Here is a 27,405-nt window from a genome sequence, read left to right on the forward strand (position 1 = left end):
GATCTCGATACTGTGCAACTGAATATTCATTAATGTCACAACAATGACGTTCTTCTATATTCAGGTATTTTGTGATAAGGGACATGCCCATCTTATGCTTAAGCAGGCAAGATGGGGATGAATGCAAATGACCACTTTCCTTTTTATCTAAGCACTCAAGTACTCAGCAAATCAAAAAAGTATCAAATGGCAAGGTTTCTGCATCAAGGATATGTCTGTGGCATAATGCTTGTTAATTAGCATGAAAACTTTCCACTTCATTCTGGTAGAAAATTCATCAGGATAATTAACACATAATATTCATTTATCTTTGAAGTTGAAACAAAAAATGTGCATCAATGTTTTTAGTGACATGAAGAATTACTTTTTGTTTTTGTCTTCCCTTAGCAACTCTACATTGCATAAAGTTTGTGAGTTGATAAGCCAGGAAAGAACATTATACCAAGGTCCTATAAAATGAATAGTAAAGTCTAACTCTGACTAAAGTACATTACACTTCAATAACATAGATGCATTGCCCACCAAAGAGGCCATGGTGAATCCAATGACTTCAATATAACCATCATCATGACGCTGAGGTTCAAAGTCATGGTGATCTCCTGGGTTCCCCCAAGGCATTGTGCCAGCACAATATCTGCAAGAGAAGAGTAAAAGCAGAATTAAATTTGTTCCAGTCTTCCCATGATTATCACTGGGGATTAATTTATAGTTCGATCCGATGTTTATTTCACACATCTTTCTACTCTTGGTTCACACCTCCCAATAAAAAAGAAAATGAATTTATCACCTCCAAGTATCAATTTATGAAAATGGGGCAAAATTTTACAACAAAAGCATCCCATGGAGCTCAACTTTCTCCTAATTATTTATCAACATGTCTCACTCTGTAATTCACAAATGCTTACTTTCTATCACATACCGTGAGTTATCAATAGCTGGTTTCAGAACTTGGTCTTGGAGGGAGACATATACATGCCAATAGGAAAGGGAAATGGAACTGAGGTGGGTAAGCATCAATGATATACACAGAACGAAGGCAATAAGTACCCCAGGACGAAGGAAAGGTAACTGAAGCGGACAGAAGGAGTGAAAAACGGATGAGACAAAGAGGTGAGATTAGAAAGGGAAGGGGAAATCAAGGAAGTTGAAAAGTGGAGGAGGCAAAATCCAGAGGGGGGGATGGGGGAGGAGCAAGAAGAAAAAGAGAAGAGCATTGTTATTGCTAATAAACAATGTTTCCTGAGAATCTACTAGGCCTTCTACTTCGACAACTAAAATGAAAATACTTCCAGAATAGGATGTAAGGGGCTACATTGAGCACTGCCAAAAGTAATCAGGAGACTGTAATATATTTCCCTAGCCATAGATTTACACACAATTCTCATTTCAACTAAATTCAGTCTAAACAGAACTTGCTCATGGATTTTTGTGTCTGAGTTGTCTGGTTTGCAAATAACAAAGGGTCATAGATCCACCCCTTTCAAAATCTTGGCTTGGGAGCCTAGAATCTAATTTGATGCCACTGAGATACATGCTTATTTTGAGACTAGTTAATCTTAAATATCCCTTTCTCCTGAGGTATATAATAGCACCAAAGAGAGTTGACAACCTGGCTAGAAAATGCTACTCTAATTGATCCTATTTTTTCAAAGTAATCATCTGGCAATTATTTTGAATGAATTCCATGCTGAAATCAGGCTGGATGGTTGCCTAATAGCTTTTGGGAAACTGAGAACAGGGATTTGTCCAAGTCTATCATTCCTGGAGGGTGAGGGGATGGAAGGCGTCAGTAATTGAGAATTACATTAAAATGTTCCAATCCAGGGGGCTGCCTGGGCTTATTAAGGGTGGGTAAGTATACACCATGCATACCGTATCACATAAACACAAAAATACCACAGAGAACACTAAACAAACCAAGTAAGAGAACAAAATTATCAGACTCGAAAACCCTTAATAAGCCATTAAAATAACTGTTTTTCATTGTTTGTGCCTGGAAATTTTCTATAATGAAAGCAGAAAACCTTAAGTCAAATGGAGTTCACATCAAACCAAGGAAACAATATGAACAGAGCTTACCTGGGTATATTTAAAAATACTATACACTGGAACTTCAGTTCCTGAATCTTTGGGGTGAGATCTGTTCCATCACACTGCAACAATCAAAGCAGAAAAAGCAAGGATTCTGAAGTAGGCTCAAGTCTAAAAGACAACTAGGGTGACAATAGCATGTACCATGGTCTTCCCCTTGTCCCTGTCTCTGCTGAAGTGGATGCCCATTACTACGATTGAAAATTTATTCTGATTATAACTTTCCCAGACCCAGGGTTCTGGGCTTGGATTTGTTTTGATTTAATGTAAAAACAAAGCTGCCATTTGACCAAAATGATTTTTCTCTGGTCTCACAATCAAAGGAACTTATCATCATTCTTAACCTTGGATCATTATTGGATAGCATAAATTGGCTTGTAGTATCAACATTAGAAAATTTATGAATGTTTAAAAGAATAAAAAGGATGAATCCCCAAGTTGCGGCAGTAGCAATCTCTACCAAAGTCATCTGATTCAAACAATAGTCGTGAATGTGACCATTTATTTTATTTGCATTTTGAGATAATTTTTATTTTGAAAATATTCGACATGATATTTTGAACGCTGTTTAAAAGGAATATACCCTGCATGCTTTTTAAAAAGTATCTGTTATAAATTAGTATTAGCAATCACTAATTAGTGATTTGCTCTTATCAATTTAATCTCTTACAGACTGTGACTGGTCTTCTGAGATAAACCGCTTTATTGAAGCTGGCCGTGACCTTGGGTTTCAAGAGCCTCAGGGTGGCTTGGCCTCAATACCTTTGTGTGTGGCTTCCCTCACCAGTTAGTACTTTCCTCAAGAGCATCATCTGACTAATCAAAGAAAGGGGTTACATTTCCCACTGGTGACAAAAGCCAAAAGAGGAACACTCTAGTCATGACTGTAGGCCTCTCAATGTCAAAGGTATAAAGCTTGCTTTTATATTTGCTCTCCTCACACCCTCATCACAGAATTTCCCCCATTGTCTTCTCTGCTGAAGACAGGGTAAAGCATTCCTAAGCTCCCTGCTAATTTCTAAAGATGGCTTCAGAGGGAGTTTCAATCCAGGTAAAATGAATCTGCTAGTGGTCAAGGTTGTCTCATTCTCCTCCCAGCTGATCTTAACACAGCCTAATTTTTTTCATGAGCATTCTCAAAAATTGTTCCTGGGAAATCTTACAGTCCTAAATAAACAAAGTATTTTCAAACGTTTTTTAGATAGGAATCAAATTCTGGATATTGATTGAAGGTGTTTTTTTTTTTTTTTTTTTTTTCGGTACACGGGCCTCTCACTCTTGTGGCCTCTCCCGTTGTGGAGCACAGGCTCCGGACACGCAGGCTCAGCGGCCATGGCTCAGGGGCCCAGCCGCTCCGCGGCACGTGGGATCTTCCCGGACCGGGGCACGAAGCCGTGTCCCCTGCATCGGCAGGCGGGCTCTCAAGCACTGCGCCACCAGGGAAGCACGATTGAAGGTGTTTTTACACCACTCTCAGATACTTAAATAAACATGAGGTCTCCCAAGTTAAGGAGTTGAAATGAGGTGACAGATGGCTCTACCAGTGAAGAAAAAATGTCTTAAATGATCAAGATTGAGTGTTGAAAGCACCTGAACTTTTTAAAAAGTAGCATGTGAGACATTAAAAGCATGCAAAGCAGTATTGCTGCATTACAGAAAAAAAGTTATACTTAATATTATTGTACTTAGAACAGAATTCATTTTCTAAAAAAATTTTCTACTTTTTCCTCCTGGAAAACTCATCAGCGATTCTGGAAACTCACTGAATTCTATGAGGATGGGCACCTTACAATATATTGAGTTTTACAAAAGTTTCTTATATATTATTGCATTTAAAGTTTACAACTCTTTAGAGCGGCAGTTTTCAACTTTTTCCCTACTTCGAACACACAAAGGAAAATATGTGCATACAAAATATCTTCCTGTGTACAAGCTCACACATTGATACATCAAAACAAGAAGAACACATGTGAAGTAGAACAAAATAATGCTGTATGTAGGTTTTCATTACTGTCTTCTGTGTGTGTGTGTGTGTGTGTGTGTGTGTAGTATTCATGTGAGAGATTATTAACTATTACCTTGGAAACACTGACTTCACCCTGTGGCAAAGATAAGATGGTCTGCTGTTATGTGTACATCTAATTGCTCTAAACCACCCCCCATCCTTTTCATCTCACACTCAGGAAACATACAATGATGTCGTTGTAGAAATATCCTTGTGTCCCTCTGTGTCACAGCACAATGGTCAGTAACTGTTGCTTCAAATGCATATGTTGTTATGCCTGCTTTACAGATGAGGAGAGTAAACTCTTCTGAAAGGTTGAATGCTTCCCCCAAAGTCATATACCTCATAAAGATAGACCTAGGACTGAATCAGAATTGTTCAGACTTAGTTTCTATTGTTTTTTTTTCTCTTCATAAAAAAAAGAGATGATTACATAGACCAATCCACCTTGAATATTACATGTACAGGCTGATATCAAACCTTTTCAAGTTATTTGACTGCCACTTTGGCCTCTCTACAAGCTTCTTTTAATCCCTGATATACAGCCAACCATGCCTGAGATATTTCTCATCAGGAGGACTGCCAGATGTGCATGGAGAAAAGCTTTCCAGTGGTGAGGTGGCATAGAGTTTAATTTCCATCCAGCTGAGTTAAACAGTGGACGCCATTACCATTCAATATGGCCACTGCCCTCCGCTCACTGGCTCTCCCAGCAGGTGCTGCAATGTTCCTAATAATGTGAAAAATACTGCAAGAGGAGGGAAAGTTTATTTTTGGCTGGGCTGAAGGCAGCCAAAGAAGAAACAGGGGAAGTTTGAGGCAAGGTTGCTGCTACTTAACTAACCATCATTTTATCAAAATCAAGATCTTCACAGTTCAATGGACCATGTGTCTTTCTTGTATCTAGCTTTAAAAAGGCAATATTTCAGTTTTCAAAAGTCGCTACTGCTATAGGATACTTGCTTTTCGTTGGTATTTCATGAGAACTGAAACATCTGAAAATGATGCCAAGGGTGATTAGTGGTAAACTCTGTTTCAACTGATTTAGGAGATTCATGTCTCCTATAGGTTTTATTGGTGACAACAAATTTGAATTTGTATCCTCTCAGGCTCCTCTATATTCCTCTATAAATCCATTAGTTTAAGGTCATATATTTGTCTCTATTTGCACGTATACCTTTTGTCCTGTCCCCTCCTGTCACAAATGCTATTCTTTATCTATTCCACGATAAATTCAAGCATTGCTATATTCCCATTCCTTCTTTCCCATCTATATATTTTTCTCTATCTTCCATGTTTCTCTTTCCTTATACAGGTATGTACAGCAAAGTCATGTTCATTCCCTCTTTTAATTTGTTTACTATAAGGAAACACTTTGTCCTTCTTCATAATCAATGATATGCTATTTTTAAATACATCTCTTAGAGAAAAAATGACTTCCCATCTCCCTTGCCTCCAAGATGAGTGTCCCTAAAACCTGGGATAGAGACCCAGAAGGAAATAGCACCAAAAAAAAAAAGAAATCTCTTAAGTGGTGAAGGACCTTGACCAGGCTGGAGAGTGAATGACCACAAAATAATGAAAGCAAAGTATTTTTCTAAGATGGAGACTCTTCAGATAGGCTGGGAATAAAGATACTTGTTTGGTGAGCATCTATTTCTACTTTAAGAGCCAGCTCAACTTCATTCCTTTGATGACTTCCCCGACTGCACCATGGGCAGTTTTCATTTCTCCCTTTGTGCCACCAGTATATTATATAAGTAATCCAATAACAACATTTATTATATTGTTCTGTCCAGAGTTATGTGCCCTTCCCCATGACTCAACTGTGAGTCTCTTCAGTGGTGAAGCCAGTCATCTTATTTAACTTCATCCTCAGCAGCTAAGACAGCGCCTGACACATAACTAAATGCTCATAAATGTTGGTTGAACAAACTACACTCAATTCAGTTAAAGTTCTATGCAGCCCACTGATTACGTATATAAACTGGTATTTGGGGTTCATGTTAGGGGGCATGCTTTTTACATTTAAATGAAGTGAGTCAACACATTCAATACTTACGACAACTTTAACATGCTTGGATAAATCTCTAGAGCTTCTCTGTAGGAAATCAGAAAAAGCTGCCTATACAAGGAAAGAAAGAAAGAAAAAATCTTCATTGCGTGGTTATGCCAAATCCTTACTTCTGTATGATAGATAGGCCCTAGTGATTCTAAGTTACGTAAAAATATAAGACAAGTTCTCCTTTTGCTGAATCTAAAGTAAACTAGTGCAGAGGCTAAGTTGAATTCTTTCTCTGTTTTCAAAATGTAACCAATAGGGGCTTCCCTGGTGGCGCAGTGGTTGAGAGTTCGCCTGACGATGCAGGGGACATGGGTTTGTGCCCCGTTCCGGGAAGATCCCACATGCCACGGAGCAGCTGGGCCCGTGAGCCATGGCCGCTGAGCCTACGCGTCCGGAGACTGTGGTCCCCAACAGGAGAGGCCACAACAGTGAGAGGCCCGCATACCGCAAAAAAAAAAAAAAAAATGTAACCTATAATAAAATTTAAGATCACAGTAGCAGAGAGAAAATGTAGGTAATTTCAAGGGTCAGTTTGGAGATCTGACTACCTTTCCTGATCTTCCTATTTGTCCATTAGTTGCTGATATAACCTTTAACTTGCCACTGAGAATGTCTTATTTCACCCCGTTTTACTTCAATTCCCTCTATCCAGTGGTAAAATTTAAGCCACACTTTTTAAAATCAATATTTTAGAGGCCCCTTTTTCTTCTTTCCAGCCATTCACACCCAAGGATGTCCCTGAGTAGGAGGAGAAGGAAATAGAAGGGGGCCCCTTTAATCTCATCTATGCTTCCATGAAAAATTTCCCATATTCTGTCAATTTCTCATCCAAATGTCAGTTCATACGTACCCCGATGAAAACTACATTCTAACCCCAGACATGCCATACATCTTTCAGTCTACCTAACTTCCTCATTCTCTAGATTGGCTTTGATGTTTGCTTTTCACACCATTCCTTGAATACCATCCCCTCAGTACAACTTTCAGGGCTTTTAAGTTCAACGATGATGAACTCTCTGCCAACTAACTTAAGAAATACATACTTACTTTCATTCTTAAACCAAGACATGAAACATTAACCATCTATAGACACACATGTAAACATCTGAGATGTGTGTGTAATTATTAGCAGAGTAGAGCTAGCATCTTTATTACCATGAGTGAATTAGTATTAATAATATGTAATCATCAAAAAATGAAATATGTACTTACCCCTGCATAGAACATTTTATTTCGAAAGCGACTGTTGAATTTCTCTGGATTTGCTTCTGTAAAAGGGAAAGGGTAGTTTTGTTATAGAGACTTGATCAAAGGTAGTGAGTTAGATTAGCACCGCTACTTCCTCCCTCTCCCTCCCCATCCCGAGGACCCAACGGCTTCATCATCATCGTTCCCTTAGTTACAGGCAGTTGGCATGGTTGTCCAGTGCTGCAAAGTGTAGCCCCAAGCTGGCATCAGTGGCAGGCATCAACTGGGAGCCTGCTAGATCTGCAAATTATTAGGCTCTACCCTGAACCTACTGAATCAGAACGTCTGGGGGCTGGGGCCTAGGCATCTGCTTTAACAAGCTCTCCAGGTGATTCACAGGCACACTAAGGGCTGAAACACTCTGGACTCCATTCAAAATAGAGAGGTGGCAGGGTATACAGTGCAGGGGTGATAGAAGAAAGAGGAAGGGGGAGGAGGGGGAGGGTCAATTATTTGCTTTGATCTCCATAGGACATGGCTTCCATAAACTATCTATGCAGTTTCAAATTTAATTAAATATGGGGAATTTGGATAATAATTAATAGAGAATTTGCTTACATATTTTGCAAAAACTCCTAACTACCATCTGTACTGTTGTTTGTGACAGGCCTTGAAACATCATTTGATTTAGTGAAGTTATACAAATATCTATATAGATATAGATATAGATATATACAGATGACCTGCAGAATAGACTCAGGGCATAGGACAACAAAAGCTCTGACTGAAATGGTTTAATTTTGAGTTTGTTCCTGAATGTTATATAGGTTGAGGACCATAAAACGATTAGACGAGAATTTGCATTGGAAAATGTTCACATGAATTCAATGGATTATAAAACCCCCAAATGAAATACTATTTCCTTACATTCTTTCTAATAAAATTCCAAGACATTCCAAAGGAACCCACTGTAAATATTTGCTTTCTGCTATTTTGGCCCATATGATCATTAATCCCTTCTTAGGGGTGGGTCTTTCTCCAAGTCATTTCTCATCAGACAGCTGGCTGACTAGCTGGAAGTCTCCAAGTCCCAAACCTATCTTTGAATGGCAAGCATGACACCAGATGGCAAAGGTCATGGAGACCAAAATTCTACCTACCATCGTCTACCTTCTGGACCCCATGATTCACATCCTTCACATATGAAAAACACATTCACTCCCTCCCAGGTCCCCAAAGGTCTCATCTCCATTACAGCATCAACTCAACATCCAAAAATCTCATCTAAATCTCATTAGCTCATACTTCCCAAATCTCATCATCTAAATGATTTGGCTCTGTATGTAATCCATTTATAATAATGATCAGACCCTGGATATAATCCATTCCAATAGTTTAATGTATTAATCCTATCTTTGTATACAACACAATAACGTATGTGCCATTAGAATGGAATCCTAAACCCTACTTTTTTCTGAAATGGGTCTTGCCTGTTAGGGAGTAAATATAAGTTCAACACTATGTTTATAAAAATCAGTAAGTGATTTGAATCTCACATAACACACATCTTCCAAATTCTCTGCATTGGATATCTACTCAATCTTAAGACGTCAGCTATGTATATATAAATGACTCTAAAATCTATGCCCACAGTAACAGTGCCACCTTCAATTCAAATTGTATATATTATAAAAATCTCTCCTTCCAATGTCATCTCCCATTAAGGACAAATATTTTTATCAACACTATCTTCATGTTTCTAACACCATTGCAAAAATCTTACACTATGTATTAGTTGGTCACCTAACCCATATCTTTATCACAAACTCATTTTCCTTCCTGTCTGAAATGCCCTTGCCCACTTTACTTCTTGTCTATAACAAACTCCTTCTTTATTTCCCACTATACCCCCTCCTACCCTTTCTGGAAACTTTCCCCTTATACCTTTGTCCTGCCAACAGTCCCTACTCCTACATTATACACTGCCTGGACAACTAATCTTACCCTTACTTTATATTCCCTTCTACTTTTATTTATCATTTTTTTTTTTTTTTTTGCTGTACGCGGGCCTCTCACTGTTGTGGCCTCTCCCGTTGCGGGGCACAGGCTCCAGGCGCGCAGGCTCAGCGGTCATGGCTCACGGCATGTGGGATCCTCCCAGACCGGGGTACGAACCCATGTCCCCTGCATCGGCAGGTGGACTCTCAACCATTGCGCCACCAGGGAAGCCCTATTTATCTTTTATATACGGGCCCATCCTCCAATTAAACATTCCGTTCCTGTAACAAACATTGAGACAGCCACTGGACTTGGCACAAGGAATATAAAAGTAAATAAGACATAGTCTTTTGCCCTCATGTTGTTTAGAGTGGGGGAGACAGGTCTGAAAATGAAAAATAAAATGTCTTTTTGTATATGCCATAGAAAGATGTCTCTATAAGACAAAGTAGGAGTCACACATAAAGGGAATGATCATAAAAGTGTTCCAGAGGCAAGTACACTTGAGTCTTGAATGATGATTAGATGCCACGTTGAGGTTCAAGATGGAAAAGAAGGTTACAGAGAACCCTGGACAGTGAGAATTTCTCAAGGGCAAACTGTGCCTAAGTCTTACTACCTGGGCAAGAGCCTGGCAGTGTGTCCTTTGCAGTGATGGTGATGATGAAATTTGGCAAGCCACTGAAAATAACACCTTTTTAAAGAAATCTGTCAGTTCTCCATATGAATCATGAAACATTCATAATCCTTTGAAACATGCTGATCTGCATGTCTCTGTATATTCGGTGAAAATAGCAAATCCTAAATCAGATTTAAAAACTGCCTCGTCTAGAGTCATATTTGTATTTCCTTGACCTTGTAGCATAGGCTCAACTCCTCTGAATAAGAAGTAACTTCAATGAGGCAATACAACTTTAGCATCCAATCTCAGACTAAAAGTTTGATGTGTTTAATATCCTTCATGTCCCCCCCAAAATGACAATCTAATTCATGCAGCTGGCAAAGTGAGACCTTGCTTTGCTACCTGATAACCATAATCGTTGTTAACATGACTATGTTAATAGATTGGAATATTTTCAATGTACTTCCTCAAGCACTGTCATAATGCAGTAGTGATTAAAGCACTGGGCAAGACTCCAACTGACAATTAAATGACCAGTCCTATTAAAACTCTCAATTCTGTTCCAAACAATTGCATGTTCTGAAATGCAACAGTTCAGCCACACATGGCTTAGCCACTATGAGAATAAAAAAGCTTTTGTTTTCCAATCAAATTAAGTATACCTTCTATCTGATGAAATTATTCATGTTTGCATTCTTTATATATAAAATGTTAAGTCAATCAAAATGTTAAGACTATCTTTACTCCTTGCTTGACTTTTTACTGGTAATTCTAAAGGCATTTACACAGTAATGCCACTAATAAACTGTTTCAAAATAAATGTCATTTTAATTGTCCCTTCGAAAGAAATACAATATAAGTATCAATAGTAAGGCAAAAGTCTGCATTTGTCCCATGTCAATTTGATGGGTTATTTCACATCTATGCCAAAAATTGTTTCTGCAATTAAATTTTTTAAGATTCTGCTTTAGTGAGACTTGTTTTTACTACCCATTGCATGTAAATGGATTAGCGTAATTCCCAATGTATTGTATTTTTGGACTAATAACTAATCAGTTATTCTATGCAAGCTCTTTTTTGTTTGTTTTTTGGTAATGGCTCTTATGGGGCTTTGAATCACTCTGCAAGTATTTGATGGCAAATGATACAAGTTTTGTCATGAACTCTCAGTCCCTGAGCAGCTGTATTTGAGAACAGTTTGAAGTCTCAACTATGGTTTGCGTGGCTTGAGAACATCCACTGACACAATCTACCAACAAAGTAAGTACTATGCCCCTACTGAAAATGTGGCCTGCTATCTTTCTCTTCTTTCTGCAGCTGAGCTTGAGATTTCTTGACTATCCAGGTAAAAATACGGGGAAAATCCAAATAAACGGAAAACAGTAAATAATAACAACAATAATAATAATAATAGCTTGAGTAATTATACCTTTCATCATAAATAATGATTTTTTTTTAACTTAACGCAAAAAGAATAGACTAACAGATACTAAGAAGTCCACACCTCTGGTCTAGGTATATCAACCAAATCTGGTTCCAATAGTTTGTGCATATTTATTGTGTACCATCTCAATATCCTCTCCATAAGTATGGTATGTGTTACCCTCAGTCAAGAGCAATCCTCCCTTATCCAGCTCTTCAGTGGCTGTTTTTCCTCAAGGGCCTTGGCTTACCTGCAGGGAAAATGTTTGCAATTCCTTTTCCGATTACAGGAAAGCACTTACACTAAGCCTCGGCAATAAAGTTTTCAAAGTAAAGTATTAACTCTTGGCATCTTTCAACCAATTATTTTATAATCACACATATAAAATGATGTAGACATACATATACACCACAATTTGCATGTTCCTCTCTAAAATGAAATAGTTCCATAGTTTAAAAGAAAAGAAAAATATCACTTTCCCACAAGAATTCTTTCTAAGCCTGGTCTTTCCACTGTGAGGTCTCTCTTTGCTGCCCTCTCATTCTGAGGCACCAAAGTTTCACCACAGTACAAGGAAACATATCATTAGGATAACTTTCAGATTAATAAGACAAAATATTAGGCTCCCTTGAATGAGCTCTCTGTCCACCACTTACTCATTTAGGCCTCTTTTCATGGCAGGATGTCTAATTTGGAGGTTCATGCATTGGTGACAACTGTACTACTTTACAAGTACTGTTAAGAAATGTAAAGATTTTATTAGGAAGCCCAGATCCAGAGTCTCCCAAAGAATATGAGAAATAAATGGGGTAAGAAATGGAGAAAGAAATCTCTAGTTACTTCCCCAAATCTACTCTCCTTAAATTAGGAAAGGCAGCAGGTTATAAATGCCAGCCCTAAGGTAGGACCCTCTGAACATCTAATCTCCGAGAACCGTCTAGAGCAGGGAGGTGCGGAGCGTGTCGGTGTTTCTGATTCGGGTATTTGATATTTATGGTTCTGTTGTCAACCAACCTTTCTATCTGTGATTTTCTGGTTAATCAGAGAAAACTATGACTCTTTCTTTAATCAGTATTGCTTCTATGTGGCTCAGCATTTAACCCTCAAAGCCTCATGAAACCAGGAATGCAAAGTCTAACAAAATTGCTGAATTCAGTAAGAGAATTACAGGTTTATACTCTACTTTTATTTTGTCTTCTAACAGCCTTAATCCTATAGCCCCATTCCTGATCTTTAGTATATAAAAGTGTTATCAGAATTTTCTCTGCATTATTACTGGAATCTGAACAGTTGAACTTTAGCCTTTTGTACTCTGCATTTCAAATTCTATGAGTTAAAAGCTTAGAGGCTCTTGCAGAATCTAGAGGAAAAGTAAAATAATCCCTCATTATGACTTTGATCTCACAAATTACTTATACCTGCAGCCAAGCATTATTTTGGTTACATGTTACCATATTCACAAGGGACTAGGTACAGGCAGAGACATAGACGTATTGTACAAGAGCGTTTAAGAGAGAGAAAGAGATTAAGAGAGACCAAGAAAGCAAGAGATTGAGGCTTCAAAGCATAAGCCAAAATCCTAAACTTTCTCAGTTCTGAATGACATAAGAAAATTTTGATGAAATATTTAACTTGTCATTATTTCATCTTGTTTCTCTTTCAAAAGTTATTTTGCTTCTCCAAATCTCGATTCCATCTCTTCTAGTACTTAAATGACCACCAGCCCTCATTCATACTACCTCGCCCAGTGGAGATTCCAAGCACCTTCCATGCCTAATCCAATCACCGTCAAGCCCTTTTCTTTCAACCTAAACCACCTATAGCCAGCCCCCGTACTGTTCTAAGGTGCCTGTTGTCTCTTTTGTGCACATAGGAAAGACTTTTACGTTTGGCTACAAGATTTCAATGACCTTGGTTATAAAGTCCTGAACTTTAATAATTGGTGGTTTGAGAAGCTGTAAGTATTCTAATGACTTTAGTGAAAGACTCTCTTTTTATCACTTCTTAGTAGTTCACTAGCTTCAAAGTTTCTAGTCAAACCTAAAGATTAGGAGGCCTGAGTCCCGGAGCAAACATCTGGTCCTGACCGTTACCATCTTTGAGACCCTAAACAATGAGGTCTCAAAGTAACATCTGTAATAAGTTCCTATCTTGTCTAGCTCCCAGGGTCAACATGAAGGTTCAAATGGAACAGCATTAGACACACTGTCAACATTTAAGTGATATGCGAACAAAACAGAACATGCAAAACACCTGCTGGAAACTTCCTCCCTGGAAGATGGAAATGGGACGTTGTCCTCACCTCTGGATTCATGGAACTCCAGTGTGACGTGGGCATCAAATCCGAGGCTGAAGTAATTATTGAAAACATTCAGAGGAAGCTGCAATGATGAACAAAGGCAGAACTGAAGTTGTGTGTGACCAGGCAAAAAGAGGAAAATAAAACCTAAAGCCAGACACTTGTCTCTGGGGCAAGTCCCTGGGAGAACGATCAATTAAAACTCAAGGCAGGGCTGCCTATGTAGAAGGAACAAGGGATTTTTGAATTAATTCTTTAGTGAAAGCTCAACTCAAAGGATACTCCTAAGAATTTTAAATAGTTTAGGAAAAAAGGGATACAAATACAAATTATTCAATGAGAACCATTCTTGTGGATACTGTAATAAGAGAACCTCATAAGCTGAGGAATGCACATTTGTAATAGTTACAAAGGATGAGTCAACAAGCAAACTTAGCAAGTAAATTCAATTGTAAGGATCGTGTCTAACCTTCTTAATCAGTGGATGCAAGTTTTTTCAAGAATTTATGTTCAGCATATTAATACTGCAACTTAAAATGAATAACATTTGTTTACCCTTCACTTATTTTCCAAAAAAAAATATTTTTTGACCAAAGTCATGTAAGCAATAAGTCAGTGGGAGCCATTCAGCTATTCTCAACCTAGAGGAAAAATAAAAATAAAAATATATATGTGTGTGTGTATTTATCAGTATTCAGATTCCTATTTAGTCTATAAACTCTTATCTTTAACATGACTGTGAAATATGCAATGCAGACACATGGATGCACATACAAGCCTTAGCTTTCCTTCCCAGAGTCCTCTGGGTCCCTGGCTGTTACTGCTACAAGCTGAGTAAAGGGAAGAACAAACTATGCAGCCTAAAGTCCTGCATTAAAACTACAAAGCTGATATGATTTGAAGGCTTCAGTTTAATGTTAGAACAGTTAGAAAAGCATGTGGAAAATGCTAGAAGGCAAATGGTGGTTCTTACACTTTTCCTTCTGCAACTCAGAATGAAAGATAAACGTTAAAAGTAAATGGAGAGGTAATTTTATCTCAGCCTAGATAATGTTTCCAGATAATTATCAGGTTTATCCTCCAGATAGAAATGCACTTCTCTTCTATTAGAAATAAGTGTTTGGCCTCAAGATTTCAAAAGTAAGTTTATTACAGGGTTTCATATGCCCCTTGATCAGTAAGATTTTCTGTTTGACTAGAGCAATAATCGTGTCCCATTAAGAGAAAACTGAAATGAGAGGAAGAGTCAGAGGGAGAGCAAGAGAGATATTAATGCAGAAAGAGAGAAACTGAAATAAAGGATGGACCCTTCGATGGAACACCGAGTCAGAGCTTGTACTGATTCAGAGGTCAGATCAGCCCTTAGAAGTGATTACAACCGACTGGAGAATAGGGAGAGAAACTAAACACATAGAACATTGCCAAAACATGTCTCACTCTCCTGGCTTCAAATATGAGAATGTCCAGTTCCTGCACTGAAACAAAATACAAGTCCTTAGTAATGACAGCAAGGGTTGGCGATCCTGCCAAAAGCGCAGATATGTTCATTTCTACCATTTATGCTCTTTTGGCTACAATGCTAACCCATGTCTTAGCATCCACTGATAACTCAGGAGAACATCTGGTCACCATCTCCTAAATAACATCACAATTTAGTCTGTTATTAAGTTCTTATTCATATTTTCCAGGAAAAATTGCCCTGATTTCCTACACATCTCCTCAAAAATCCACTTTCAAAACCCTTTAATTATCTGGATTAATGTTCCCAGGCTGCACCAAGCAGTCTTTCCATTTCTTAAGCTATTGGGAAGAGAATTAAATAGAGATTGCTATTGATGTTCTAACCATTCCAAGTTGAGTGGGGATAGGTCCATAACATTTCCATATGGTACACTTCTTTGTACTTTAGCTGTTTTCTATCCAATTTCTGTAAGTCAAATACATTAGGAAGAAGTATTATATCCCAAGATGGCACTTGTTTAAACAACATTGTGATGTTATGAACTCAAGATCAACTGAGCAATCATGATATCTACTAAAAACCTTATAGTTTCTGGATCATAGTTTAGGTGAAAAAACCATGCAGGTACGACAAAACATGTTTTAACCAATTTTAGCCAAATAAGTAACTTGAGCATCTATCACAATTGGTCAGGATCATGGTACTAATCAATAAAGGTGCATTGATTTGGTCTAAAATGATGTCGGATTTTAAAGCTGAAACCACCATGAAATCTTGGCCTCAATCAATGGCACAATCCAATATAGCAGGGATGCTGTTTAAGTACAGATGCCTGGGCCTTCACCCTGCATCTACTTAATCAGAATCATTGGGAATAGGACCTTGTAATCTGCATTTTATAGGCATACCTGGATATTGTTACACAACAAAAATTTGAAAACACTGTTATAGAAGAAAAGTGGAAAGTAATAGAAAGCAAGTGTTTACTCAGAAACCTATCAAATTTATCTGAGATTGAGGGCAGAACTTAAAGCCAAATGTTCCCCTGAAGCTCTATAGTAGCATTTTTACAATTATGTCCCTTGGTTTGTCTTGGGTTGAGATACAAGTTCAATCACTGAAGGAAAAACACTAAGTCAAACATTTGTTTAGGCATCTTAATGTCCCAATCAAGTGATGAAATTGAAATATTTGCTATCAGACCAGAAATCTCAGGCATTTATCTTTCTATTGAAAGACGCTGTGTCTAATGCTTCAGATCATACGATTTTAAAAAATTTCTCATAGGTTAAGAGTTTGCAATGAATTTGAAAGATTAGAAAACTGATATATTTCTTTCTGGTGTGGAATTTGAGGACAGAGAACAGCTCCCTGCACTATGGAAGTAGGTAGGAAATCTTGGTCTTTAGAAGTCTACGGGGCAGAATCATCAGGAAGTGTTATACTCATAGCCCTAGGAGCCGTCAACTCAAACACCATCCTGTCATCTCATAGGAAGGAATCAGCACATGACCCTCCAGCCAGGAACGTATTTCCTGTGACTCAGGCAGATACTCCAGGGTTAGCTTTCTGCTGAAGGGAAGAACTCTCTAACCTTACACACGCCATCTTCAAGTTCTTCTGGAGGCAAGTCTGGGTTTCTTTCCACATGGAGGTTCCAGCGATCTAGCTGTACAATTGTCCCATCTTCTACTTGGCAAAGGATCTTAGAAACAGGTTCATCAGTGTAGCCCTAAGGAATCAAAGAGCATACACATTGCTGTCTGGAGTAGGGAACAGTACAGCCAAAGGTATTTCATGCAAGGCAGAGTCCTTTTTCTACAGCTGTTTATTTTGCAATTAGCAAGGCTGGGAGAGTAAACTGTGTTCCTCGAGGTACTTAGAATTTAAGACAATAGGCATGGGTAATGCGCACAGAAATACTAACTCTAGCTGGTTTGAGCTGAGGAATGACTTTTGCCAGCACCAGGAACCAATAGCCACCGGCAGGCTTTTGAGATCCATGCTGGATGGCTGTTTTTATCAGAGTGAAAACAGGTCGCCCCAGGCCTCCTACTAGAGGAATTTGGAGGATACACAGAACAAGTGTATGTGGAAAAGCGGGAAAAGAATCAAGGTGACATCGGCTAGACAACTTCTTCCACTGACGTTCCATTTCACTCACCTCTCCCTGACCTTGTACTAGGACACAATTCCTTCCAGGACCCAGGGCAAGTCTGACTGAGGAATAGCCCTGCTAGGGAGCTAGCTACTTAATTCTTGAGCACACATTACTGACAGGACGATTATTAAGGGCAGTCAAGTCATTGATTTGGATAAGAGGAATTAATACCAATAATACATTTAGCTGCTTCATGTAAATATATTTATTATTTACACTATGCTTACTTAAAAAAAAAAAGACCAATGGGAGGTTAATTCATCCAAGGCCAAATAAATATCTGCTAATATCCGGACATAATTATCACCCATGTGAGGTGAGTGCACCCAAAGGCCAGATTAACATCTGCTAATATCTGAAGATAATTTTCATGGAGCCCAGCCCAGGCAATGGTCTCATATGAGCATATAAAAAGCTGGTGGGGCAGCATACGTTAGCATATTGTACTTTCTTATTTTCTTAGTACTATAAAAATAATGACGATGATGATGATAAAATGGCTGGTTAGTGACAGGTAAACTACTTTCAACAAGCTTTCCTGAATTGGCTCCATGTTGAAGAGGACAGTTGGTTACCTGTATAACCAACAGTTGGTTACCTGTATAACCTGTATAAAATCATGACGACACTGACCAGAAAACTAAATGCTCAAACAAAGCCATAACTCTTCCAAAGTAAGGATTGTAAATCTGAACCAGACTCACTCTTCTGGAGAGGACTGGGGGTCAGGAGCAATTCAAGTCTCTGTGATTGTTTAACATGAGGACCTGAGGCCAACCCACCCTCTGTCTTTAGTGGGTACCTCAAAAAGCCTCAGGCCTGTGTACTAACTCCCATTTTTTAAAAATATAAAATGTTCCCTTCTTCTCTAGCTGACTATAAGTTTAAACTGAAGAAGTCACCAGATAAAACCATGGTTCATGGGGACCTTGGTTCTCAACTCTAACTTGTTCCTTGAACAAGAGTAGCATAGGCCCCTTCCACTTGAGCATCTGTGGGTTTGGGGATCTGTTGCTGGATGACATGGGCAGCCCCTGAGGGCAGTTCTTACCCCTCCCCAGTTGAGAGTTCGAGCCAGGTCATTCCCAGTCCCCAGAGGAAGGACCCCAACCGGAGGCTGAGGGGTCAGCTGCAGTTCATCCAGAATGGAAAGGATCCAGCCCACCTACAGACATTTTGGGGACCAGAAGAGATATAAGAAAGATAGATAAGTTACAAAGACGACAACCTGAGAACAGGAGCCTTTAAAAGGAGCAAATAGAATAGTCTACTTTTCTTTAAAACATGCATGGGTTTTTTTTTTTTCTTTTTTGCGGTACGCGGGCCTCTCACTGTTGCGGCCTCTCCCATTGCGGAGCACAGGCTCTGGACACACAGGCTCAGCGGCCATGGCTCACGGCCCGGCCGCTCCTCAGCATGTGGGATCTTCCCGGACCAGGGCACGAACCCGTGTCCTCTGCATTAGCAGGCAGACTCTCAACCACTGCGCCACCACGGAAGCCCAAAACATGCATGATTTAATCCAGTGACCAGGGAACTGAAAGACCACTTATCTCAAGCAGTTTTCAAAATGGCAAGTCTCTTATAGGAAAAAGAACCATTTTGTATATGCTGTATCATATAAGCAAAACTAGACCTATTCACCTATATGTTAACTAGAGATATACTTTAAAATTCAGGAGAGTTTACAATTTAGGGAGGTATATACATAGGGCACTGCAGGAAATGTAAGACTCAGAATCAGATTAAATCTCAATTCTGGCTCATATTGGCTTTGTTATCTTGATTAAGTTATTTAACCTCACAGACTCATTTATCTGATTTTCAAAATGGAGGTAATGCCTACCTCACAAGATTGTTTATAGATTAAACTAAAACGTATATAAAACCCTCATTATGGTGCATGGCCCATGTAAGCGCTTATTAACTGGTTACTCTCCATGTTATCTTAGAAATCAGTCGTGCTTTCCTAAATATCCCTACATTCCCCTTAATGAAACATTATGAAAACATAATTATGGATGAACTTAGTACTTATTATAAGTTTAGGCAGAAAATAGATACTTATATATTAGAATCATATTCCTGTTTAATCTTTTTCTAAGATAAATAATACTTTGGGTTTAGTCTTATTATAACTATTTAGAAAAATTACCCCAAACTTGGAAATACCAAAAAGAAACTTGCATATCCTCACAATGTCATTCTAGAGTAGTGTCACAGGCTTATCTAAGAACTTTACGATTGTAGGTTAACTTGAGGATTTCTGTCCTGTAGAGATACAAATGTCAAGAAGAGATCACTTTAAAGGTTATGGTTCTATTCCCCCATAGGGCATAAACTAATTTTGTCTCAAATTTAGAAAAATTATTTTGGCATAAACTACATAATCATTTTTCTCTTCTTGTATTATCTTGCTGATTCCTTTATTAAAAAGCTAAATAAATTTTTAACATGTATTCATTCTAAATTTGTATGAGAATTATTTTTTAAAATTTTTTAAAAATTGTACTTTGTGCATTTATTGAACACTACTGCATATAAAACATGGAACTAAGTAATTGAAATAAAAAGGTAAATGAACTGCACTAAGATAGGTAAGGCAGAATGCCTGCTCTCAAGGAGTTTACAATTAACAAAAAGAAAAGCATACTGATTGCTTTCTATGTGCTAGTCCCTAAGCAAATTTTTCTACTGAATTATCTTATTAAGCTTCAAAACAACTCTCTACAATAGATATAATTTTTGTCTCCATTTTGTAGATAAGGAAACCAAGACTTGGAAGGTTTAGTGACCTCCTTAATCATTTGCAAGGTAGAGCTGACATTCAAAGCTAGGTTTGCCACACACCAAAGGCCAACCTCTTAGCCACTCTGGTGCAGGGTACCTTTCAGGAAAGAACTAAACCCAGCTCTAGATGTGGCCTGAACATCCCTGAGACCATGGCATGTACTTTGGGAACCTGTGGAACACTGGGGAAATCTTGGAAATTGCTTAGTCAAATTCAGTTAATTTGCAGATTTATTAACTGAGGTACACAGAGGTCATGTTATTTGCTCAAGACAAAATAATCAAAAGTGGCACAGTTGGAGTCATGCCAGGTCTGTTGACTTGCATCTAAAATCCTTTCTCCTCCAAGACGAGTACTTCCCAGGATGTCAAACTTGCCCATCTGGCAAGAAATCTAAAACTGTCTTTACCTTCTAGAAAGGGATACCACTATGTTCATCCAAAGTGGTAAACTAAAAATCCAGATCGACACTAGTGTCCAAAATCCCCCCCTTTTCCCCAAACTGGGCGATTTGCTCCTAGACAAGTCCTTAGATTTCCAGCCAGCACTTCTTTAGCTCTTCCCTTACACACAATACTCACTAAACTTGCTAACTGAAGTAAAGGAAAAAAATGCCAGATGCTAAAGTAGTGCTGATGACTATGTTGGATATTGCTCCTGAGCTGCTAAAAGCACAAACTAGACACAGTAAAAGCAGATACTTCTAATAAGCTACAAGAAGGGGATTTAAAAGTCATTAAAAAGGATGTGAAAACTCAGAAATCCCAACAAACTGGGATCACTGGCTGCAGCTGTAGACAGCCCTGAGTAGAAACAGAGAGTCTCAGAAATGCGGTGGAACTTACTAGAAACCAATTCAATATCCCATACAGAACAGGGAAAAGAAGGCAGTCTCTTTAAAACTTCTGAGAGATGATCATGCAGACCTCCCTTTATGATTTATACTCACAAATCAGTCCATTTACCTTTAGGTAGATTTTTGTTATGTTTATTTGAAATAGGTCTATCTTTTCTGAGTAAAGATAATGCTATGAGTTCACACTTTCAACACCCCATTTCACTCTAGACACAAACATAGGAGGAAACAAAAAGTCTTCATGGGCCAGAAACAAATGAAGCACAAAATGGCAAGCAGAGGAAACCAGGAGTTTGGCTTCTGTCTGATTAGGGGGAATAAAAGTTCACCCCTGGCTGGTAGGAGGCTGTGTATGAACCAGGCTCCCCACTGGTCAGCAGAAAAGAGGCCAAGAAGAGAGGGTGCCTCTCTTATCACTGCCTGAGACCATACCCCATAGAAAGTTGGGATGCCTTAAGGCTCGAGGCACACAGCCTCTCTCTAAAGGTGCATCCAAATTCCCATGAGCTCAATGACACACCTGAAACACCCCTGACGTGGCCACAGGATGGGAGCCTTAGCCACTTAAAGAAAACCCGACTCTACTCTCAGGATCCTGGAAACCATTCAAACTACTAGAAAGGATTAGTAAAAGGAGGCAGAGAAAGAAAAAGGAAAAATCATAAAAATAGAACTACCATATGACCCAGCAATCCCCCTACTGGGCATATACCCTGAGAAAACCATAATTCAAAAAGAGTCATGTACCACAATGTTCATTGCAGCACTATTTACAATAGCCAGGATGTGGAAGCAACCTAAATGCCCATCGACAGATGAATGGATAAAGAAGATGTGGCCTATGTATACAATGAAATATTACTCAGCCATAAAAAGAAACAAAATTGAGTTATTTGTAGTGAGGTGGATGGACCTAGGATCGGTCATACAGAGTGAAGTAAGTCAGAAAGAGACAAATAAATACCATATCCTAACACATATATATGGAATCTAAAAAAAAAAAAAAAATCGTTCTGAAGAACCTAGGGGCAAGACAGCAATAAAGACGCAGATGTAGAGAATGGACTTGAGGACACGGGGAGGGGGAAGGGTAAGCTGGGACGAAGTGAGAGAGTGGCATGGACATATATACACTACCAAATGTAAAACAGATAGCTAGTGGGAAGCAGCTGCATAGCACAGGGAGATCAGCTCGGTGCTGTGTGACCACCTAGAGGGGTGGGATAGGGAGGGTGGGAGGGAGACACAAGAGGGAGGAGATAAGGGGATATATGCATATGTATAGCTGATTCACTTTGTTATAAAGCAGAAACTAACACACCACTGTAAAGCAATTATACTCCAATGAAGATGTTAAAAAAAAAAAAAAAAGAAAAAGGAAAAATCAAACACAGCAAAACAACTTCCTCTGAACACGAGCCTGCAGAGAGAAATTCTAAATCCCAGGAAGAACGCTACTAGTAAGATGGATGGAAAGGTCAGAGGAATAATTCACAGCCCATGAAACACAAATAATTTTCAAATAACTTTGAAATAAGTGTCCCATAACTTCCACGAATTGATAAGGTGTCTTCTAATAGTCCTTTGATCAGTATAATTGTCCTCATTCAAACCTTAAGCGCTGTTCCTGTTTCTGTTTTTGTTTTCTGAGATGGTTGCCAAGAATCCACATGAAACTGTGGTGTGGTTCCACACAAAATGCCATGAGCCCTCTGGACCCTTTGATTTCCCCTTTCTTCTCAATTGATTTGATTTAAAAAATGCATAAATAGATTCTATCTTCTTTTTCCAATAGCCAGTTAATCAACTATTTAATTTTCCCCTGAATACAAGCAGATAATCTTAGTATTTCATCATGACACAGCGTTTGGAGTCATCAAATGTCTCTTGCCTTTCACAGCAGAGATTTTTTGTCTTGAAATTCCCTCATGTACAATCCATGTTAGGCTAACAGTTCTTTGGGGGAAGTGGGCCCGTATCTCCCCTTTGCACAACGCCTGAATAGCTGTTCTCATCCAAGAGCTACATCATCACTGCCCATCAACCAGCTTCCTCAGAAGGCAACATAACTTAGGCGTGCAGGGAACGCACAGAGTTGGAAGGAGCCCAGCTGCGTCTGAAGCCTGGCTCCATCACCTACTGAAAGTCACACAGCCAGTAAGTCACTTAATCTAAGTTCCCTCCTATGTAAAAAGGGATAACAGTACCTGCCTCATAGGGGTATTTTACCAACTAAATAACATGGAGACATTGCTTAGCATGTGCCTGACAAATAGGAAATGCTAAATTAACATTAACTGCTATGATTAAGTATATTTTTCTTCCTCTTTCTTTATTTCATCCATAAAGGTCCAGTTTCCTAGAAGCAAAATGCCCTCTTCCTGTGTCTCCACTTAAAGAAAAGTTGAGTCTCAAAGTTCACAAATCACTCCCACCTTTGACTGCCATCAAGTCACAAAAATCTCTCTTTCACAGACTATCACAAACAGTAAAAGCCAAGCTGCACTGCAGCATAAAAAGGAGGGAGGGAGGGAGAGAGGGGGAGGAAGGGAGGGAGGGAGAGAGGGGGAGGGAGGGAGGGAGGGAGGGAGAGAGGGAGAGAATATGGAACAAATACACCTACAATAGCAGGAGACATAAAAGATCTTGAGTAATAATCCATGTACTTGCCCCTATGACAGCAAAACTATGCAAAAGTCTTAAGGTCCAAATCTGTTATCGGAGGCTCTCCCTTCCAGGACCGTGCTCCTGCTGGAAGTCCAGACTGCAGGTTCGTGGGCAGTGACTGTGTTTGCTGGGGCTTTCGCATGACCCCAAATCCTCTCCACCAGCTTGACCAGCACCCCTTCAATTAAACTTAATTAATTGCAACACACACCACTTTGCATCTTTCCCATCACAACTGAAGAAAACGATCTGGATTGGGCAAGATCATTTTCCAGGTGGCAGGGTTCCTTTCTGCCTTTGTGTTAGGAAATGCAGGGCTGACGGGGCTAGAACACCAGGGTGCTGGGCTTTGGCCCTGAGCAGAGCAGCCCAGCCAGACCTGCAGCTGCAGCAGCTGCCCGATGCTGCCACCCCCTGGCCCTGTTCAGCTGTAACCGTCACTGAGTGTTTCCCAAGTGCACATGGAACAACGTTTTCATTCGGCAATATGCTAACATTAGCGTTGGCTGAGGGGTGGAGAGGGCCGTGAATTGACATTTTCTCTGAACGAAGCAGATGCACAGTTGCCTTTCCTCATATCATCTGGAGGCACAAAAGTGAGGGATACCCACACGGAGAAATCAAAGGAGAATGAGGGCAACATTTCTGCGCCCAGAAAGCTCATCAAAACGCAGCATTTGACAACTGGGTTCCCTTTCTTACATGTACACAACGATTCTTCCTTTCGATATTTTCATATTTGCACTCAACAGTTTACAAAGTCACTCTGTGTTAAAAGAAATGTTTAAAATCGAGATAATAGTCAAGGTATGAGCTTTTTTGAAACAGAATGTAGATTTAGGCTATCCATCCTCTCATCGGCAAGGACCACTGAGGGTGTACCAAGCTCTTCTTCAAGAGAGGCTGGGACGTCAGGGTGCTGAGGGAGACGAGGCGTGTGGAACCACCCGCTGGCCCCGTCAATTAAAGGGGAATAACAATCCTTTCTTCCCTGCTCCGGCTGTAGTGAGTCGGGGCATGGGGGTGCCTACTGTGTAGGATGTACCCTCATCTAGGGAAGCCAGCGGAATCAGAAATAAGCATAAAGCATGTGGCTCAAGTCCATTTAATCCCAGCCCTTTGGAAAGATGTTACCAGGGTTAAGGGTGGACCTTTGGATCCAGCCCAGTTCATCAAGGCCAAGGGCGGGTAAGGAGGGATCATGTTTCACCTTAAGGATCCATAACGAGGGGAAGGGACCTGTGACCCTTCTGTCTCAGTTCACGCACTCCTCGATATTTAACCAAGGTGGCAGCCACGGGGAACTGGCTGGGTGGGGACGTGGCCGAGGAGAGGGCAGAATACAAATTTACCCCGTGACCAAAGAGAGGCTGTTTCTAGTTTAAAAACATGAAGGTTTGAGATCGTTCTGAGTTAGTTTTCTCTCACCCTAGAGACCAAAGACGGGACCAGCCCATTTGAAACCTGCAACTATGTGACAACCTCAGGATTATGCAAACCACTTACAAAGAGACCACACCTGGGCCACCTTCCTCTACAGCCGTCACTGGCCTTGTGTGGTGACGGACTGCTTGAGCATGGCTGATCTCAACAGGAGGTGCTGTAAATTTAAAATATATACTAGATTCTGAAGACAGTCCAAATTGAGCATAAAATATCCTACTAATGACTTTATACTGATTGCATGTTGAAATAATAATATCTTGGATATAGTGGGTTAAATGAAATATATTATAAAATTAATTTAACCCGCTTCTTCTTATTTTTTTTAAGTGCCTTCTAGAAAACGTAAAATGTAAAAATGCGGCTTGCATTATAGTTCTCTTGAACAACAATGGTCTATACTAACATAATGCTACAGCTGTGAAGACCCTTAGGGATCCAAACGTATCCCTTTTCAGATTTAGAATGTCTTAGAAGAAGTTAAGGAACCTTCCAAAGCACCTCTTCCTCCTCCAACTGCAGTATCTGCCTCCTTACACTTTTTACCAGGATAAAATTAAAGTAACTCATACTGAAACCAAATAACTTTTCTCCAAATTAATGCAACATGTCTATATATTTAATAAGACCTTGTACACACACTAATGTGATTGAGGGTTAACATATCCTCGTCCTAACCCACCAAAAATATTCCATATCTGATTCCTCCTGGAACCTTGTCACTGACAGAATTCTGACAGCCTCTACAGGGACAGATACACTCACTAAATAAAGGGTGAGCACCTTATGTCAAATATATACCCGACACTTCACTTGCCTCAAGCCAACAGCTTTTCTTCATGCATCCATCAGGATGCCTCTTCTTTATATAAACACTCAAAATTTAAAGTTTCATATTTGAAACTGATAAAAATGTCACTCACGTACCTTGATAAACATTTCATAAACCCCATATATCTTTTACAAAACATCTAACAAGGTAAAATAAAATAAAACCTGGTTTTACATAAGGTATAAGATATGCAAAGTTTTGATTCTGCATGACTGGACTACAGAGGTCACCACTGACAAAAATAATTAGTTCAAAAGTATGCATCAGTTCTAGGGGAAATACACTACTTTTCATGGCTGTTGTAAGGGACCCACGTATAAACGTCTAGTGCGGTTGTTAGTTATGTAGAAGGATGTGAAAATTGAAGTTAGGATCACGGATAAGGTACCAAAGAAGAAAAAGTGCTTATAATATAAATGAAAAGTTACATTTAGCCTTGTGGAATACCCGTTAATATGGTCTATTTAAAGTAGAGATGCTAGAAAAGCTGGGGAACAAGGTAGTCTGCGTGTCAAGTAGTGACATTAATGGCATCAGAGAGTATAGAAATTCAACACTGTGATTTGATCTGGTCATTAGGACCCATTAGAGAGGTACCAAGTCTCTCTCATTCTGGGTTTTGTCCCAGACACTCTCTTGAAACTATTTCTTGAAAACAACCAGTTACTTCCTATTCTCCAAATCCACAGTAATTCCTCAGTCTCTTCTCAAGAATGTAATCACTGCCTCTGTCTTGAAACTCCTTTTGGGTTATTTATTTATTTTTTTCTTGACAGAATAGACTACTGGTGGTCCTTCTGCTTCTATCTTTCCACTTTCCTTTTGAAATTCAGCTCTGACTCCTTAATTATAAATGTTTCACAGGTGTCTGGACTTGGCTCTCTTCTTTGTCCTTTATGCTTTGAATTCCCATGTTTCCAAACACTTTCCTAACTGCAGAGAATACCTCAATACCACATAACTTAGAACAGTGCTTCCTACACATATCTGCTGAGTAGAGGAAAGGAAGAAGAAAGCAGTGAGGCAGAGAGAGGTGATGGGAGGTGCAGTGGATAATGGGGAAGTTTGGAACGTGGAACAGCCAATCCAGGATGAAGCCCAAGATATGGAGATGGAACAGGCAACTGATGTGGATTTGAGGTAACAATCACTTAAAAGTCAAGAAAGAGGAAGGACTCTGAATTCAAGACACCAGGCATATCCCCGTAGTCAAATAATTTTGGAAAACACTGGGTTAAACAAAGTGAAATAGGTTTGGCTTCTTTAAGACTTTATGACGAATTTTATAAGCTAATCATGTGTATTAGAGTCTCCAAGAACAGTAAACATTACTTTCCCAACTGAAAAATGTTTTCCTCTCCGCAGAAAATCTTAAAGGACCAGTGCAATCACTGTTTCATTTTTTTCTGGTTGTGTTTATTAGTATATAATGTGTATCCAGTGCTGCATTAAGTGTTCACGTGCTGTGAGAGATAAAATTAGAAGATTCCGTGGCTGCCTTT

General features: G+C 39.3%; 1 protein-coding gene across 2 annotated transcripts in view; it reads right to left on the reverse strand.

Annotated features, from left to right (window-relative positions):
• DGKI (diacylglycerol kinase iota) overlaps positions 1-27,405 on the reverse strand; it is a gene marked incomplete at its 5' end in the record, with an annotated part of 459,522 nt that overhangs the window by 173,414 nt on the left and 258,703 nt on the right. For both annotated transcript variants that reach the window (XM_081244467.1, XM_081244466.1), the window contains 7 exons: positions 523-634; positions 2,080-2,153; positions 6,159-6,221; positions 7,374-7,429; positions 13,695-13,773; positions 16,748-16,885; positions 18,366-18,479. In XM_081244467.1, the coding sequence (XP_081100593.1) occupies positions 523-634; positions 2,080-2,153; positions 6,159-6,221; positions 7,374-7,429; positions 13,695-13,773; positions 16,748-16,885; positions 18,366-18,479 (636 nt within the window). The remainder of the gene's footprint in view (positions 1-522; positions 635-2,079; positions 2,154-6,158; positions 6,222-7,373; positions 7,430-13,694; positions 13,774-16,747; positions 16,886-18,365; positions 18,480-27,405) is intronic.

This window comes from Mesoplodon bidens (genome assembly GCF_964165515.1).
Source record: "Mesoplodon bidens genome assembly, chromosome: 9".
Lineage (NCBI taxonomy): Eukaryota > Metazoa > Chordata > Mammalia > Artiodactyla > Ziphiidae > Mesoplodon > Mesoplodon bidens.